Here is a 17,885-nt window from a genome sequence, read left to right on the forward strand (position 1 = left end):
TAATTTTTTGTAAAGGAGGAATTTGAGGTATTGAGCAATGAAATAACTTGCCTGAGGTCACGCTGTCTGTAGAAGAGCCACTCTGAAGGCATCATTCAGCAAGGCAGATAGTAGAATCACAGCCCTGGACCTCAGGGGAGCAGACTCTTTGCCTTTTTAGGGATATGCTTGGAAGAGTCCCATGGGATTTGGTTCTGGAGAAAAGAAGGGTCCAGCAGAGCTGTTTGATTTTCAAGGACTATATCATTCAAGCTCAAGAACAGTCCACAATGATGTGCAGGAAATCAAGCAAAGGTAGTACAATGCCTCCATGTATGAACAATAAGCTCCTAACAAAGCTCAAACTTAAAAGGGAAGCGTAGAAGCATAGAATAAGTAAGAACAGGGACAAGTGACCTAAGGAATATAGAGAAACTATCTGAACATGCAGGAATGGACTTAGGAAAGCTAAAGCCCACATGGTGAGGAATGTGTCAGGCAATAAGAAAGGTTTCTTCAGTTATATCAGCAGCAAAATGAAGACAAGTTAAAATGTGGCCCCATTACTGAAAGAGATGGGAAACCTGGTGACAAAGGACATGAAAAAGGCTAAGACTTTCACCTCAGGCTTTACTGGTAAGATTTGCCATCAGCAGCTCCTGGCCAGTGGGACAGTCTGGAACAAGGAAGCTTTCTCCTCAGTAGAGAATGTTTGGGTTAGGGAACATTTAAACAAAATTGGTGTATACCAGTCTGTAGGACCTGATCAGATGAATCCGTGAGTGCTGAGGGAACTGGCTGATGTGTAAGGCCACTCAATAATCTTTCAAAGGAGACGGTGAGGAATAACCTCAGGCACCAGCACACTGGTTGACTGGCTGGAAAGCAGCTTTGCAGAAAAGCACCTGGGATGCTGATGGGCAACAAGTTGAACATGAGCCAGCAATGCACCCTTGTGGCAGATAAAGCCAACAGGTTCTTGGGCTGCATTAGGATGTGTGTTGCCAGCAGACTGAGGGAGGTGATCCTTCCCCTCTGCTCAGGGAAGAATTTTCGATTGGAATTGCTCTTATGCTCTGGAGGCTGTGTAACTGATTAAGATGTAAAATCCCTCCACTTCAAGGCCTTCCCTCAGGAAAAAAAAAAAAAAAAAAAAAAGAAAAGAGTTTGAAAAGGATCTCGGAGAAAAGATGATTTCAGGTAGGTACAGTAGATAAAATTACAAATGTAAGGAGAATTTGAACAGGGCACAGTCATGAGGTTTAAACAAAGCAAAGATGTTTTTCATGCAGGGCACAAATTATGAAACTCATTGTTACAAGATGTTGTGGAAACAAAAATAATAAATGTGTTCAAAATAGCATTAGATGAGTTCATAAGAGATAAGTCCACCTGGGCTATCAAACCAAGATGTCTGAATGTAGTCATTAACTTCACACATACCTTGTATTGCTGAGAGCAATCCTGCTTTTGGCAAAATATGGTGATGCCTGTGCTTTCTTCTTCAGTAGCTGACCGTTGTCCCCTTCAACTAGTAAGTGCCATGGAGAGATCATAGTGGCTGTGCGTTTGTTATGTTATGGTGGCTGCTGCTTGCAGCACCTGGTCTGGCCAGTGCCTCCTGCTGCACTGGTGGTTTCTCAGTGAGGTTGTTCCTGTAATCATCAGATTCGTGCTTCGTGTTTGAAAGCTGACAGGCTTAAAGCACTGATGGTTCTCGCTGCACGTCCTGGCAGTGTATGATTAATGGGACAAACATGTTCCTGTGGTGTTTCTCAGCTTGCAGGCAAGTATTTTTATTTCTCTGTATTATTCCTTTGATGAATGTTATGAGAATCTGTACTTACTGAAGGGGAAGGGTAATCTGCTCCTTGCAAGTTGCAGTTTTAACCATTTAGGAGCCAAGAACAAAAAAATTCACCCTATCTTCTCCCATTTCCTTTCTAAAGGTTACTCTTCTGCCCTCCACAGTGTTCTTCTTCTCTTTCATTAGGTAATCAGCCTTGCAATTTCCCCTTCCTACCTTATGAGTTGCAGCTCGGGCAGAAGAACATTAAGCCCTTGATCTCTGCTTGAAGTGTTCCTGAAAAGTTGGCAGGTTTAGTGAAATGTTCTAGGAATTGGAGCTAAGTGGCATCCCCTCCCCAAGCACAATCAAGTTCAGCTGTGGCTAGAGCTTGGGCCATGACCTTATGCTTGAGTGATAAAGGTAAAATTTACGCTTTGTATTAACTGAGAATTTTAGTTAGATAGATGCAGTGTGGGAATTAACTAATAGATTTCATTATTGATTGAGTTGGAGGAAGCAACAAAGTGACTCCGTATATGATTTACCTGGTAGCGAGACTAACAGTTGCAGGTTACAGGCTGACAGAGGTATTTATGGTGAAGTCTGATTTGGGTAACTGTGCCCATGTAGCATGGTTAGTTGATCAGTGTTGATCCTGTCATCGTCTCAGCGTCCGATTGTGTTTAGGATATCAGCTTTTCAGGCTTGGGATATGGAAAGGCCTGAGGACATAAGCTCGCTCAGTGTGCTGAATGGATTAGAGGGGCTGGTGTTCTAAATTTCAGTGGTGAGCCGAGATCGCTGGCCCTGCCAGGTTCCAAGATGGTCAAAAGTCTGGGTGGCTCATTTCATTCTGTACCAGAGGCTAGGATCAGTGGCAGGTTGCAGGCTCGGGGATCCTTGCATTTAAACCCACATCAGGAGTTTTAGTCCTTCTCTAGCAATGAGACTCTGGTGGCAGTAATTACACTATATCATAACTATTTTGGACTTACTGACACTCAGAATTTTTGTAAAACTTTTCCGTGCAGTGGGGAAATCACTACGCAGTGCACTTGGAAGAGAAGTTCTGCCAGTCAGATGCTTCCTACAGACAGTTTCCTTCAGGTCTGTGGAAGCTATCTGTTAGACATAGGCAGGCATGTGCGAGAGTCAGTGAGTAAAAAGCTCTGCAAAAGATGTTCTTATGTTGTGGAGAGAAAGAAGTTTTCCAGGGCACGTTTGCCCAGATCACTGCTTGCTAAAAGGCATTGTTTCTAGCTCTTGATGTTTTGTTCTCTAAATCCTTCTTGCCTTTGTTTAGAGAGAAATAGACCAATAAACACAAGGGTTTGGCTCTGGATTCAGAATGCTGTGGTTAAGTGATGTATAGGTCTGTTTATCATCTTTTCTCTGTGAGCAAACAGTTATAATCTCAGTTTAGAGCATAAACTGGGCAGAGTCCACTGCAGGGTAATTTACAGCGCTGCACAGTTGGTTCCTTTCCTGATGTTTTAGAGAGATGGAAGAACACCATGCACAGGTTAGATCGAATATGCTGTGAGACGGGTGAACACTGCTGTTTGCTAACTTTTCAACCCAGAATGAACTGCTTCATCAGCCAGTGAGCAGAGGCCTGTTTATTTTCAAAAGATTTAATTTTACCAGTAAATGTTGAGACCCCTGCCCAGAGCAGGGGAGAGAAGGGATGTGAAGGAGTCGTTTTATTCACAGGAAGATCTGTCTAAAGTGTTTGGAGAGGGAAAAAGCTGGAAGGGAAATTTTCTGTAGAAGGGGCATTCTTACTGTTGGAGGCTTTCCTGCTGGCTTCAGCCCTGTGACTGATCACCTGTAGCTGTTTCACTGCCAGCTTTCAACAGGTACAGGGAGGTGCTCACGTGCCAGTATTTGCCTGGGTGAGGGAATAAGTCTGTGTAAGGCACAACTTACCTGAAAATCGAGGAACTTCAGCTCTGATTTGAACTTCGCTACTTGGTCCTTTCTGTTCAAATGGGCAAACCAATTTCCTAGATCTGAGCTCCCTCAGGTCCGCTTGAGTATATGTGTCTATTAGCTAATACTACATGTAAGCCAGTGTTTAAAAATACCCACAGCCTATGGGCACTTGCTAGAGCTGCGCAAGCCAGCAAGGTTGTTCACAACCAGAGAAGGGGGAAGAAATATTTTCTGAGTTCATATAGGTTCGCCATTCCCATCTGTTGCAACCAGATTCAAGACTGAATTTGACCTGAGTTAGATGCCAAGCCTGAGATATGCCTAGATTTCAGAGGTTGTCTGAGCTGTAGTGAACTTCCCAGCCAGTCTCCAGTCTTGTAGTGACATGCAGAGGCAGGATACTTGCTCTCTGATCCTGTACTTGCAACAGAATGACTGTGGTGGTGTTGGCTCTTGAGAGCACTGCTAGCACTTTCTCCACACAATGACACCAGGGAAGAAAATGTCTACAGCTCCCAAGCAGGAAGTTTGTGTGACATTTACTTGCTAAGCAGTCTTACAAACCCAAATTCTTCTTCTGGAAAGTAAGAGCAGGCCAGCAGTAACCTTCCCTACAGTTAAACAGCCTCATACCAAGGGGAGAAGAAGGAGTTCAGTCCCCATAACCCCATTTCTTCTTAGCACATATGTATGTGGAGATCTCCAGGTGGCAATTGTGATGGCAGTTTAGCAGCTTATATGCAGTGTGGCCATTTCTCTGGATTTTATTGTTCTCGCAGAGTCAGGTATACTTCTGCAGCACGCGGCCCCTGCAATCCAGGGATTATGTGAGAATCTTGGATTTCGTTTTTAGGAAATGTAACAGAGTAAGCAGGATCCAAGTCAACTAGAAATTCAAAACACTGAAGATAAATTATATATGTGTTTATATGTATCTGTTTATATGTAGAGAGAAAGAGAGAGTGATTTTTATTCCAGTCTTATCATATTCTGTAGTCTAAGTAGGGCTTTGTAAGGGATTGAGAATTGTTTGATATCAGGAGATAAAGTGATAACAGTGGTGTGTAGCTATATTGTGCCATGTTACATCCTTCTCACAGGACACCTATATCTGCCAAGTGACCATCTGCAGGGAACCATACCAAAGCAGCTGCCCTTTCCTGTTTTGGTAGTGATGCTCACATGAGCAAGCATGTGTTCCTTCGGTCTTTTTTTCCTCACCAAAGCTCTTTCTTTGGAGAAGAGTTTACATCATCTTTATCATCTCTCATGCAACTCAGGGTATTCTTATATGCCATGCTGATGTCTAATCATGCTTTGAGTCATGCTGTGCCCTTGGCTGCAGAGAAGCTGTGAATTTCATAGGTTAATTACACTTCAGGTACAACAGTATCCATGTTAAACAAGCTGACTTTCCATTTAATTGGATGCCCTCTTTGTTCTTGTGTTTTGAGAGATGGAAAACAGAAATGGAGAAGTGAATGGAAGAATAAAAGCCTGCATTTGCTATCTCCTGGGCTTCCATCCCAAACTTTGAGTCCCAGGCTCCATAATGGTATTAGCAGACGTGACACATTTTGAGGCATCATTCCAGGGAATAGTGCCAAAAATCCTGATGGTGTCTCAGCCATTCAGCAGGGGATTGGTCCTGCTCACTGGTTAGCAGTGCAGGCAGGTTCTCCCTAACTTGCAGCCTGCTGTGCTCACCACAGGGGAATAGAGGACAATAAAAGTGTGAAGAATACCCAGGATCTCATTTTTACCTTTTATTTAAGGGTCTCTATTGCTTACCAGATGTTCTTTAGTGGGTTATAGGTATTGTCTAGTGTTTTGTCTGGGTTTCTGGTATCAAGTTGTGAAATACCTTGTTATTCAGGTTATACCTTGAATACTTAAGGAACACCAAGCTACCTTGCTATTCGAGAACTGAGGCTTTTGATCGTGGTATTGCCTTTACCTGAAGTGAGACAGTCATTTTTTCAGGAGCTTTTGATCAAAGTAGAGGATTTAGAGAGAGAGTTTGATAGCAAGTTTCCCAAGTCGTGAGACAACACTGTCCCAGTGACTGGAATCTCAGAGCTTGACCACCGGCTCGGTATCCCCTCTGTGGTGTGTTTAAACTCAGTCACAGTGTAGTTAAGCAAGTGGTAAGCCAGTAAGTTCAGATGAGTGTGGTCTCTACAGTAGCCACAGATGTGATATTTTAATAGTAGAAGTGCATGAGCAGCTGCAAAGAGCAATGCATGCGTGTATACACCTATTTATTTTCTGCAGAGGGAGACGCAGCTACCCAAACTCCATGAAACTTCCCAGAAGGTAGGTGCAAAGGTTCTGGGCGGTGACTGCTGCGTGCCTGTAGTCACGGGATTGTGTTTTGTAAATGGGATAGAGGGCTGACCTCAGCGTAACTCCAACTATCACGGTGTGATAGGCATTTTTCTGAACTGCAGGCCACTTAACCTCGGAGCAGGACCTGAGGGGGTGAGCATTTTCCTGCAGGTAAGTCCTGGGGGTGGCTCACATGTAAAGAGCTTTAAGTTCCTTCCCCTACCAGTTACTCAGCTGAGCTGTTTGTCATCAGGCAACTTCTCTGTGAAGGGCTAAAGCAGAGGCTGTACGCACAAAAAAAGTGGCACTAGGTCAAAGATTGTGGCTCGTCCTAAGCTATGTAAAACTTCACAGTATGTCCCGGAACTGGGAGGTATCCTCAGAGCCTGCTGAGGCTGAGGGGGGGCTGTTCCCCTCCACTACAAGACTGCTTCTGGTGCTTTGCAAGCAGCTCAAAGGCCAGACCAGGGCACTGGGTTGCCTGCAGCACAGCTAATGCTGCCTGTGTCAGGAAGGGATCCAGAGAGTGGCATGCAGACAGCAACTGTTGCTCAGCTTTTCCAGCTATCTAGAATAGATCTGACAAGCAATTAGAGCATGAATATATTACAGAGCCGATGGGGGATGCCTTTGTTAAAACTTGTGACCCATACTTAGGTGCTGTTTATATTGGCGGCAGCTTCGAGGGTGGGCAAGACCCTACCTGCCTGTCTTTCTCCTCTCTCCTTCCCCTTGCGGAGGGAGCCGGGGAGCTCTGCATCTCATTGGATATTTCAAATGCTTTCTGCACAAGTCATAATTAATGCCGAGTTGTGGAGCTAAGACCAGATGTGCTGCTGAGATTATCTCCCAGGGCAGATCGGCTGCTCTCCGCTCTGTAGCGCTGGGTGAATGGAAAGCTGCCAGTGCTGGGACTCAGAATGTGTCTGATGCCTGAAGTCAGGACTTTCTTTCTCTGCCGCTCCTGCTGTCTGACACTGCCTGGTTTCTGCTTGAAGCTCAGCGCCTGTCATGTAGCAGAGTGCTGCACAAGAACGAGAGGTATGAGATGATTTTCCAGAGTTTAGATTTGTTATGGTTTTCTTTTCCTAGAAGAAAAGCAGATATTTGAGCTTAGCCTCAGACAGAGGCTACACATCTAAATAAAGCAGCTGTCTTTATAAAGGGGAAGGAGTGGGAAGGACCCAGCCTATGGCCAAAAATACTACTGAATGCCAAGCTACCATTGAAGATGTTTCGGGGGAAGTGTGTTTGTGCTTGTTTTTACACAGAATATTTAAATAAATACATAGGTGGACGAGAGCAGTCATGCCCCAGTATGTGGAGGCTGATCTTTGTGGGGAATGGGGTTAGAAGACACCGGGTTCTGCCACAGATTCATTTGTGTGACCTTGGGTGAGTTAGTTACTCAGATTTGTGTTGATTCCTGATTATCTGTCGCTTCCTTTTCTTTCCCCCATTTTTGCGTGCTTTGTCTGGCTGGGCTGTTTGGTTGTCAGGGACTGCATTTGGGGGCTTCCACAGCTCCTAGCCAGGACCTTGATTCTCTGTGCTGCTGCAGTCATTCATGGGGTGTGCTTGGGTGGGCCAGGGAAGGGGAAGAGAGAGCTGCAAGTTTGTGTGTGCTTGGTGCTATGAAAGCATATGCGTTTCTGCATGTCTGCCCATGACTTTTTTCTCACTGCTTTCATGTGTGAGAGGGACAGATAAATGGGAGCCTAAGCATGAATGTGGGAAGGTAAAAGCAGACTCTTACCTGTGCAGGTGAGCACGTACACAACCTTTGCATCCATAAACTGCCTGTCTGTGAGGCACCGCATGCACGCGCGGGTGTATATACTGCTGTACAGCAGCATCCAGGTGTGTGCTGATTATCTTCCTGCACATCTTTTAACGTGTGTACTAACCTGTACATACAGCTGATGTAGGTGTGTCTGGACTTTTCCCTCTTTAAGCACGTATGGTGTCCTCAGTCCTCTCTGTAAAGAAAATCTACTCAAGTGCTGACTTTATTATCTCTGTCTTTAGTTTATTTTGGTTGAAATCAGAGCTCTGATGAGGAAAAATGAAGCTGGGAGCATATATTTTCCTGCCCACAGCATGTCCAGACAGCATAGTTGAATGTATAGGCTTTGTATGCCTGGAGCTGGTGGGTGAGCTATTCAGGCCAGGACAGAAAGCCTGTCTGTGTCTTAGTACATCATTCCTGGCTCGCTTTTTCCACAAAGAGCCACCTAAATCTTTAAAGAACAGAGACAGCTTGTTGGAGTAGAGGAAAGAAATCCTGGAGCTCTGCTAGCCAATTTTTTTAGTATCTCTTGAATCTTTCTGAGATTCAGGATGTGGTCCCAGGCTCACTCTTTTTTTTTCTTCTTTTTTTTTTTTTTTTCTTTTTTCCTGCTCTCAAACCAAACAAACAGGCCTAGCTGTAGATAAGAGTGCAACAAGGAAAATTAACCCTTGGGTTGCTAGGAGCTTTTGGCTTTATTTCCAGCCTACCCCTGTCCAGGCATGTGACCGGATGGCACTGGCTCCCCTTCTTCTGAATGAAGAGAAAGACTTTAATGTCTTCCAGCAGGATCATCAAATGGAGTGAAACGCTGCCAAGTTCAGCCTGAGCTACAGGCCCTGTGATTGAAACCAGGCCTGTGCCTCAAGGAGCCAGCAGATGAGGCTGTGTGCGACTGGCTCCACATAGCTTTTCGTTGCAAAGCAGGACAGTCCCTGTCCAGACCAGCAATGCCATCTTGTCTGGTGGTTTCAGAGATGTTTAACTTCCTCAGTTTTACAAACCCTTCTGAAATGTAGCTGAAATGAGATGAGCTTTATAGAGCTAGCAGGATGCCACCTCCTCAGCCAGCCATATTTTGCTGTGAGAGACTGAAGTAGGTGAATCTGCGTGTCTCCTGCCTGCGTGGCTGGGAGAGCCCTCATGGTAATTTTCCTGAAGGGTCACTTTGTCAAGCCTTGCAGCAGATGCCTGGAAGAAACATTTCTGCAAGTCCAGGACTTGCGGCTCCAACATGCCTTTGATAGTCCCTTCCCAGCCTTACTCCAAAGATAGCTCTTAGCTTGCTCCTTCTCTGAACCCTAACCCTAGCACTAATTTCCTCTTCTAAGCCACAGACAAAGCTATGCAGACACTGCATGGTTTTTCCAAGGGCAGCTCTTCCAGCATCCCTGCTTGCTTTTGGCTGCCCTTTTCCAGTCCTGCTCTAACTGCAGCTCTGTGCTTTCTCTCTCTAAACCGTAACCCTAATATTCTTTCTGCCAAGACATGTGGCCTGGGAGCAATCTTTTTTCTGCACAGTGGCTGGGGGTCCTTGTCTATGGCCTAGCAAAAATATTAGGGTTAGGACAGGGAAGAAAGGAGAACTGTGTGACAGGGGCTGCAAAGGGAAAGTTGGAGTTACCAACAGACTTGGCTTGGGAGAAATACTTTGTCTGGGTAACGCCTGGGGACCTTTTTTAGTGCTTCTCTGGAAAATTATGGTTCAGGGTTAAGGGAAAGAGAAAACATATATCTGCAATTGAAGTTGGGCTGGAATGGGGCTGCCAAACCAAGGTGGGAGGCAGCCAAGAGAGCTGGGCTGGGAGAAGTCTTTCATCCTGGCAGTGGCTTAAGGGTCTTTTCTTCACCTCAGCAAAAACTGACCTAACTGTGAGGGCTTGTTGCCGGCCCTGGGCCAGTCAAGGCTAAGGAAAAGCAAACAAAGCTTCACACTGCAAGTAGAGATGATGCATGCAGTTGTTCTGGGTATGAGTTCACATCTGTGTGTGTCTGACACTGCCTCTGTCCTTGCTCTGGGTCAACGTTAGGACACCAGAATGTGGGCTTCTGGAAAAACATGAGATCTGCTCTATACCCGGGGGAGTGCAGGGCATTTGCCTCTTTCCCTGTCTTTCGCTAGGTGGACTCTTTGGGTTTCAGGGCTGTCATTCTACAAGGAGGAGAGATTTGAGAAAACAAGGCTGCTGTCCTCTAATTGTCCTGAAATATTCATAGCCTAACTTCCCTAAACCCATGTGTCATCCATCTTGGAGAGCGAATATCGTATATTATTTTGAGAAAATAGATGGGTTTGGTGGGTGGAAGCCTGGCTCAGAGTTTGATAATAGGATATGGGCTTTTTTTTTTTTTTTTTTTTTTTTGTCTCTAAGGTGCATATCTAAGCTTGCTGTAACTAAAGCTGAAGGACCTTGGTTGAATTGTGCTGTGGCCCAGGATCAAACATTCAGTTCTGAGGAAGGGGGAGAAAAGATCACCAACAAAATATCATGAAGGAGGTTAGGCAGGATGTGTGGTCCTGCCCAGTTTTTCACAGCTGAGGTGCCTGCAAAGTACCTGGTAACTCCTGTTACCTGGATTGTTCCTGTGTGTGCAGTGATGCGCGGTGCTGAGAGCTGCTGGTGGGTCTCCCCATGGGCAGCCTCTGCAGAGAGGCCAGGATGAACAGGCCGTGGAGATTTTGCTTTCTCAGCCACGATCTGGATTCAGATGTCACACCAAACCATGCCTGCATTCTGTATTCAGTCCAACCCTGCTGAATCCTCAGTGAAATGAATCTTGCACTGACATCAGTTTCATCTCCTGGAATGAAACATGCAAGAAGGATCCCGAAGCACAGTTTCCATTCCCTGCCAGTTTATTATATATCAGAAGTCAGAGAAACCTTTCTTAAACTCCAGCCTACACAACTGCATTACAGTATCAGAGCTGGAGGGCTATGAAGAGTCTTAAAGGAAATTCCCTCCTTCTCCTGGCAGGAGAGCATGCCCTGAAGCACAGGAGTGACTTATCTTTATTACTGTAAATACGGGTTTTCTTTCAAAGTAAAGGTTTTACTAGTTCTAGTTTCTAATCTGTTTGTGAGTTTCACTGAGATGGGTATCCCTGAAATTATACTCTGGGACAAGGAATTTCTTCCTAGTTTTGGACAGATTGCTTTGTAATCACATCAAGTAACCCCTGCTGTCATGACAGGGCAAAGCAAAACTGCTTGGTATGTGGTGCTCAGCACTGTTCAAGGTGCTTACAGGGCACTTACAGAGGCTGGGCAGTCGTGAAAGAAACAGTCTCCCTCATTGTGTGCCCTGAGCAATAGCTCACAAAGAGCTTCAGCTAACACCTGAATGTCTGTCGTGCTCTCTGTTGGCAGGGATCTTTGGACAGCGATTAGAGGACACCGTACAGTACGAGAGGAAGTATGGCCAGCGCTTGGCCCCCCTGCTGGTGGAACAGTGTGTGGATTTTATTCGGGAGCGAGGTCTTACAGAGGAGGGGCTCTTTCGGATGCCTGGCCAAGCCAACCTTGTCAAAGATCTGCAGGATTCTTTTGACTGTGGAGAGAAGCCCCTCTTTGACAGGTGAGTTTACATCAGCAAATTCAGGCTGGTTTACCTGTGGCATGCTGTTTGGCAGGAATAGCCTGGCAGTGGCTATCCTAGGAACATGTTATTTCCGTGCCTTCATTCTCTTCATTCAGAGTGCTGCTGAGGCTTTCTCCAGCATGGTGTTGTGTGTTGAGGCCTTCTTTCAGTTCAGCACGGGGATAAATTGAGCCCATCGGTCAAGATGGGCTACTCCAGTGTTTCAGCATAAGCACATATTGAAATGCATTGCTGGATTTGGGTGCACACTAGTCAGCAGCCATGGGGATCCCACCAAAAAAATACATAGGACAGTGGTGAACCAGGTGCCTTACTGCTTTCAGATGTTGCATTCTCTCTTGCCCCACCCTGGATCTGTCTGGGGGTGCTATCTCAACTCTTCCCTTTCCTTTGTCACCAGGTTTCAGAACAGTCACCAACATTTACATATCTTCCCTTGCTGTTTTATGTGTGATGTATAGAGTTGGTCAGCAAGTCATAGCAAACTATTTTCCGACACCAGAAGAATTCTTGACCAAAATGAATTTTTTTGGTCAAGCAATTTCAGCAACATTTCAAAACTGAATATAACTTAGGGACATTTGTGTTCTGTTTTGAATTTTCAATAAAACTTGAGCCAAATGTTTCTGAAATAAAAATGGCAATTTTGCGTTTTTCTTCCCCTTGTAAATACATTGCTGTAATCACTCCTTGTGCGGTACAGAGAAATACTAGCTGCCTTTTGGTCCTACTGGCCATGCCAGTGTCAGGGAGTGGTGAGAGCCAGCTGCTCTGCAAGGGAAGGTGAGCAGGGAGCCAAGTGCAGTGACAAGGCTGGCAGAGGCAATGGCCTCTGCTCTGGCACCCAGAGCCCAGTCCCACTGTACATGAGCCAGGTGAGAAAGACAGACCCAGTGACAGTAACCAGGCTCAGGAACACTGGTAATCAGCAGGCAAGTCTGTAATGACAAGGCAGGTCCAAGGTCAGGCTTGGAAATCTGTCCTTGAGTCAGTGTGCACATCCAGATCTACATGGTCTGTGGCCAGGCACAGCCGTGGCTGTGAGAGGCAGCAGGAGCTGTAGCTCAGACACAGGATAAACAGTAGAGGTTCAGCTTAATGTTGGCTCCCATGGGAAGCATCAGCTCTGTCTAAGGTTAGCAAGGAATGGGGGCAGCTCTCAGCTGCACTATCTCTGCCTTGGCCCTGAGCCCAGGTAGTCATATTATCAGGAGGGTGGATGCTCTCAGCGCCTTGCAGCCAAATCCTGTCCATCCTCTGTAACTAACATTTCCTTCCCTCTCTTATATCCTCATGCTACCCAGCATGAGATAGTCAGCAGTGTGCTGACCTGAACAGTCCTTTGAGAAATGGACTCAACCCTGTCAGAGTCCTTGAACTCCAGGGGTATTGGGATCCAAGGCCACTGCACAGATATGGCCCAATCTCTTATTACAGGTCCAGGAGTGGGATCAGATCTGGGATCTTTACTTGGAGACCAGGATTCATTTCTTGCCGAACCTCTCTAGGATGGATTTCCCAGGTGACAGTGACAGCCTCTAGTACGTTGCCAGCATGTTAACCCAGGGGATCATTTTCCCACTGAACCTGCAGTCAGCCTTGATGTTGCCCATACTGTCCCTACCTACTGCTGCAGGAAGAACTAGCGCTCTCCCACATGGGCAGCAATGTGTTTGCTCTCATCCTGGGAAGAATATCCTTTGAGTTTATTGTGAACATTCTTCTAATTCTTCCCTTTCCTCAGCTTCCCAGGCCACCCATCCTCCTTTCTTTGATTCTTAACCACAGTTAATATTTGCTCCCTAAATGGAAGCGTCAAATATTTAGAGATATTTTCCGGAAAAAAATAGTTTGAAATTGCCAGATTGTCTCACTTCATCTTTTCTTAAACAAAATCTTTGATTTTTAACTAAATATCTGGATGTTCTGGTTCAGAATTAGAATTGTCTTAATTCATGTGGAAGTGAACTGAGTTGTTTTGGAACACATTCTGGAACAGGAGCATCTACGGATAGAAGCAATTAGAAACAGTAGTTCGCTTTCATGTCTTACCTTAGTCTAGTCCATATTAACATCATTGTCAAGAAGGTAAGCTGAGCCTCCCCCCAGTATTTTTAAAGCTGAAAGAACGTTGGACAATGAATTGGTAAAATAGATCAGTGATAGGTTTTGCCTTTAATGGAAGCAGTGAAGTTCTCCATGAAGGGATGCCTGCCTTTTGGGTAGTTGATCTGACATCCAATAACTCAAGGTTCAGCACTGAATCAGAGCAGACATGGTGGCACCTGAGCAGTGTGACAGTTGAGGGTCCCCCCACTTGCTGCATTTCTGCTCTAATTTCCTCTTGAAGCCTCTGTGACCACTGCAACTTGCAGGCCCAGCTCTCTGATCATTGACATCCATGCTCACAGACAGGGACAAGGGAGAGCCAGTTCCTGGCCAAGTGAAATGCTTCTCCTAGCAAGCATGATTTTCTGTGTAACTGAAGTTGTCCATCTATGGCTTAGAACAAATAGGCAGAAGATATTTTCTGCAGGTATGAAATCTATATTCTTATATCTGAATCAGGAGCAGTGAAGGAATATCCTTTTGTTTTTTTCTTCTTTTTTCTTTTTTTCCTTTTTTTTTTTTTTTTTTTTTTTTTCTCCTAGTTGCAGCCAGTGCTTTTAGATGTCTTTTGTGTCTGCAATGAGCTCAGCATTGTTTCATCTTCCAAATGCTAGAGCCTGCCTGCCCCACGGTGGCTGTCTGCGATGACTGATAGTTAAAATTACTAATTTTAAAAGGCTTGGGTTTCCAGTTTTAGATGCAGATACAGGTTTTTATGAAAGGTCAAGATGCTGTTTTGGAAGCACCTACTGCACATCCATGTTACTGACATTTTGGCTAGATTTCACATGACCTTGGTGGTAAAACAGTAAGCTCCAGCCAGTGGATCTGAGGCTGTAGTCTGGGCTCTGCTGATGAGGGATAGTCATATTCACCATCCATGCCTGAAAATTCATGCTAAAAGAATAAGGGAATTGACCTCATTTGTAAAAGCCACTATGTAAAACTCTGGTATTCTCAAAGATGATAGAGTTGTTGAATAGGAATGCCATCAAAATTAGTAGCAAGTGGTCAAATATGTGTACATACTAAACTACTGGCAGCTCCCTCTGGTAATTTTTCCTGTTTTATTTTATCCGTGTTTCTAATACCAGTATGCTTGCCTGTCTTTCTCTCTACCTTCCTAACAGCTTCAAAATTACTGGCAAGCTTCAGTAAAATAACAAGAATGGAGTCACTCAAGAAAATTAAATCCAGAGGTCTGATAAGAATTGAGTAGAGGTGTGAATCTCTGTGTACTTTGTCTGTGGAGGAGCTGCCCTGAGAGATAAGTTCTTAGACTTAGGAATCCATGTGTGAAAAACCTCCTTACAACTCGCTTGACCATAAAATCAACTTCAGCTAGAGTCTGAGATAAATTAGAAACTGAAGTGAGACAGAGATAAGATAAAAATTCATGGAAAATAGGGCTGTGATATTTCTGGTGGGCTAGGATCTGAACAGTCGCCTTGTAGATGAGGTATGTTAAACTTAGATGTCTGTGAATGCATTATATCACACAGGATGGATAGTTTCTCCAAATGTATGCTGAGAAACTGCTAGTTGTTCATCACAACATCTAGGTGGTCCTAACAATGTGTTGTCACTTCCTGTCATTTTTGGGTAGCAGCGATGTTTAGGCTTCCATGTTAACAAGGCAAAAGAAACTTAATCTTATTTTTTGGGCTTTATCCAGGAAGGTTTGAGAGTCAGTACATAGGGATGTAAATTGAGTCTCCTCAATTTACTTTTCCGTACAGTGAATGCAGATAACCTCACTACCGCCCTGCTTGCTAGGCAGAGTTTGTATTTCATAAGGGGCCCAGAGCCTTGCTGAGCCCCTGCTACCTGTCTTTTGCAGTAGCAAAAGAGAAAGTATTTGGCAGAGCTGATTACATTTCAGAAACCTGTTTATAAACATACTGAGCCTTTAGATAGAGGTGAGGATTTGAGGCTCTGTTGTTTACTGATGTGTTTTTTTTCCCAGATTCCTTTAAAGAATGTCAGGGCAGTGGCAGGTTGTGGGGAGCCTGTGTCATGGTCTATTTAGATTTCCAGTGGCCAAAACCTTTTGAGGAGGTCATCTACAAAGATTAAGAAAGCTGTACAGACGGGTGAGGTATTGTCATAAACCGCAAGCTGCGTAGGAAATGGAAAGGGAAAACAGGTGCATCTTCACTATGGGATCTAATATGTCAACCCCACTTAAAGCAAATGATAGAAGAGGAAAAAGAAGCTCCTCGAGTGGGAGAGAAAAGAAAAGCTGATATCCCAACATAACAGGTGGGCTATGTAGTACCAGGTAGCCCAGCCTGGGGGAGGAGATGTGATCCAGAAGCTGTGCAGCCACACCAAATGGCAGTAGAGGGCCTGGGGAAATATAGCATCATCTGTTTTTTTCTGAAGGCTTGGCCAGTCACTTGTGAGCCTGGCCCATCGCATGGGTGGGTGCCAGCTGGCGAAAGTATGAAGCAGGAGGGATCAGTGAAAGGATCAGAGGTGATGTTTGATTGCACGAGGATGCAGAACTCTGTTGTCTTTGTTGTGTGATCACTGTGTGCTTGCCTGAACTGTATTGCTTACCTTCCTGATCCTCATGAGCTGAGGAACCATAGCACCACTCTACCCCAAGCAATACTGCAGGAGTATCCCTTCCGCTCCTTGTATGGCCTGAGATGCGTTCTTATCTTGACAGAACAGGGTTTTTTCCCAGTTTCCAAGCAGAGCCTCCTGCTTCATACAGATATGTGGCAGAATGACTCCCTTTTGTGTGCCTAGTTTGTCCCTAAGAAGGACCTTGATCCATCCCCCCAAAAGGTGTCAGGCTTTGGGGTAGCATGGGTTTCTAAATTTCCTTCCTTCTTCTCTATTGCAGCAACACGGATGTTCACACTGTGGCGTCCCTCCTGAAGCTTTACCTCCGAGAGCTGCCAGAGCCTGTCATCCCCTTTGCCAAATATGAAGACTTTCTTTCTTGTGGACAGCTACTCTCAAAAGATGAGGGAGAGGTCAGTGGTCCTTCTAATCTGCCTCCTACCTTGAAGGTCATTCCCAAGACACAGTGTAGTACAGCTTCCTTCTCATCACTCTTCACTCCTAATTTAAAATTGATGAAGTTCTGAAAAACTTTGCTTGAATTTTCCTGAAGCTATGAACTGGGCATTAATATCACAGTGTCCTGCTTGAAGCGGGAGTTGTTTTGAAGTCAGTCTTGTAGCCTGGTGTTTCTTTCTTCTGAACAATGCTGTTCTGTAGCATAATTAGTAAGAGATGTGAGGTAGGAGATCTGGGTTCCTTTCCCAGCCTTGCTGTTGACTCATTAGCAAGCTTTATGAAGTCACTCCCTTCTTCTGTGTTTTCAGTGCCATATATTGGAACAGCATGTTCTGCATCCCAAAGTTGTTGGTGGATGAGATGTTGATCAGTATGACAGTCTTTGAATTTCTTAAAGGACGGACGCTATAAAAGGGCAGAATGTGATACTATTCCACGGCAGCAGAAATCATGCTGTGTGAATACTTTGCCAGAATTTTCCTGTGATGTTCCTCTGTTTAGTTTCCAGGCAAGGGAAGGGGCTGACAAAAACCTCCGGGTCTGTGGCAATCATGGAAATTTTGATTCACCGCTTGGGAGGAGCAGGATAATTTACAATATGACTGATTGATCTGTTCCGTCCATATTGCTCCCTGTGTGGTGATGCCTGAGCTCTTTGCTGACTGCAGAGGCACGTTGGATCTGGTCTAATGTGGGTGGAACTGTGCCATCTTCTAAACAGGGGTTTAAAGTTGTAAGCCTTATTACTTATGTCACCTAAAGAAGCAAAGGCCTGAGGGCTTGTAAGTCACAGCCCACAGTTCTGTCCCCTTTCTGTGTGTGGCCTCAAGAGCGTGCTCACATCTCTGTCTGGTGGAGAATGTAAAAAGTGCTCTTTCCTGGGAGCCTGGGGTTTACCTTTAGTTGAAGTGGCAGATGGCTCTAGGGCGATCCAGTCCTTGGTGATGCCCATAAGATTGTTTGCATGCATCAAATACATCATATCTGGTAACATCAGCTTTGTTTGGGCAAAAGGTGAGTTTGCCACTATCTGCACTCGCACAATCTGTTCTCTAGTCACCTCCGAGAAAGCAAGTAACTGTGCGTGACACAGTGCAGTGCCACACATGGACATATGTTTGTGTCCTGGACACACCCACCTCAGTGTCAGTGCACTGGGGGTGTTTCTTAATAAATACAGATGTGTGTCTGCTAGCTCCAAGATTTGCTCGTGTTCTGCCTTGTTAACAGGCACCTCAGTCATCTCTGCAGCGTGCTGTGCTCCAGACAGCTGAATGGCTGATCTCACCAGAAACAGCAGCATTTCCAAGGCAGCAGAGCT

The 17,885-nt window shown here is 45.1% G+C and overlaps 1 protein-coding gene across 7 annotated transcripts in view; it reads left to right on the forward strand.

Moving 5' to 3' along the window:
• The window catches only part of ARHGAP22 (Rho GTPase activating protein 22), a gene marked incomplete at its 5' end in the record, with an annotated part of 145,886 nt that overhangs the window by 108,818 nt on the left and 19,183 nt on the right, over window positions 1-17,885 (forward strand). For all 7 annotated transcript variants that reach the window (XR_014317964.1, XM_082765336.1, XM_082765338.1 and 4 more), the window contains 2 exons: window positions 11,191-11,398; window positions 16,386-16,518. Coding sequence is in view for 6 of the 7 variants with exons in the window: in XM_082765336.1 (XP_082621462.1) it covers window positions 11,191-11,398; window positions 16,386-16,518 (341 nt within the window). The remainder of the gene's footprint in view (window positions 1-11,190; window positions 11,399-16,385; window positions 16,519-17,885) is intronic.

Source organism: Aythya marila, assembly GCF_965140915.1.
Source record: "Aythya marila genome assembly, chromosome: 7".
In the NCBI taxonomy this organism is placed as follows: Eukaryota; Metazoa; Chordata; class Aves; order Anseriformes; family Anatidae; genus Aythya; species Aythya marila.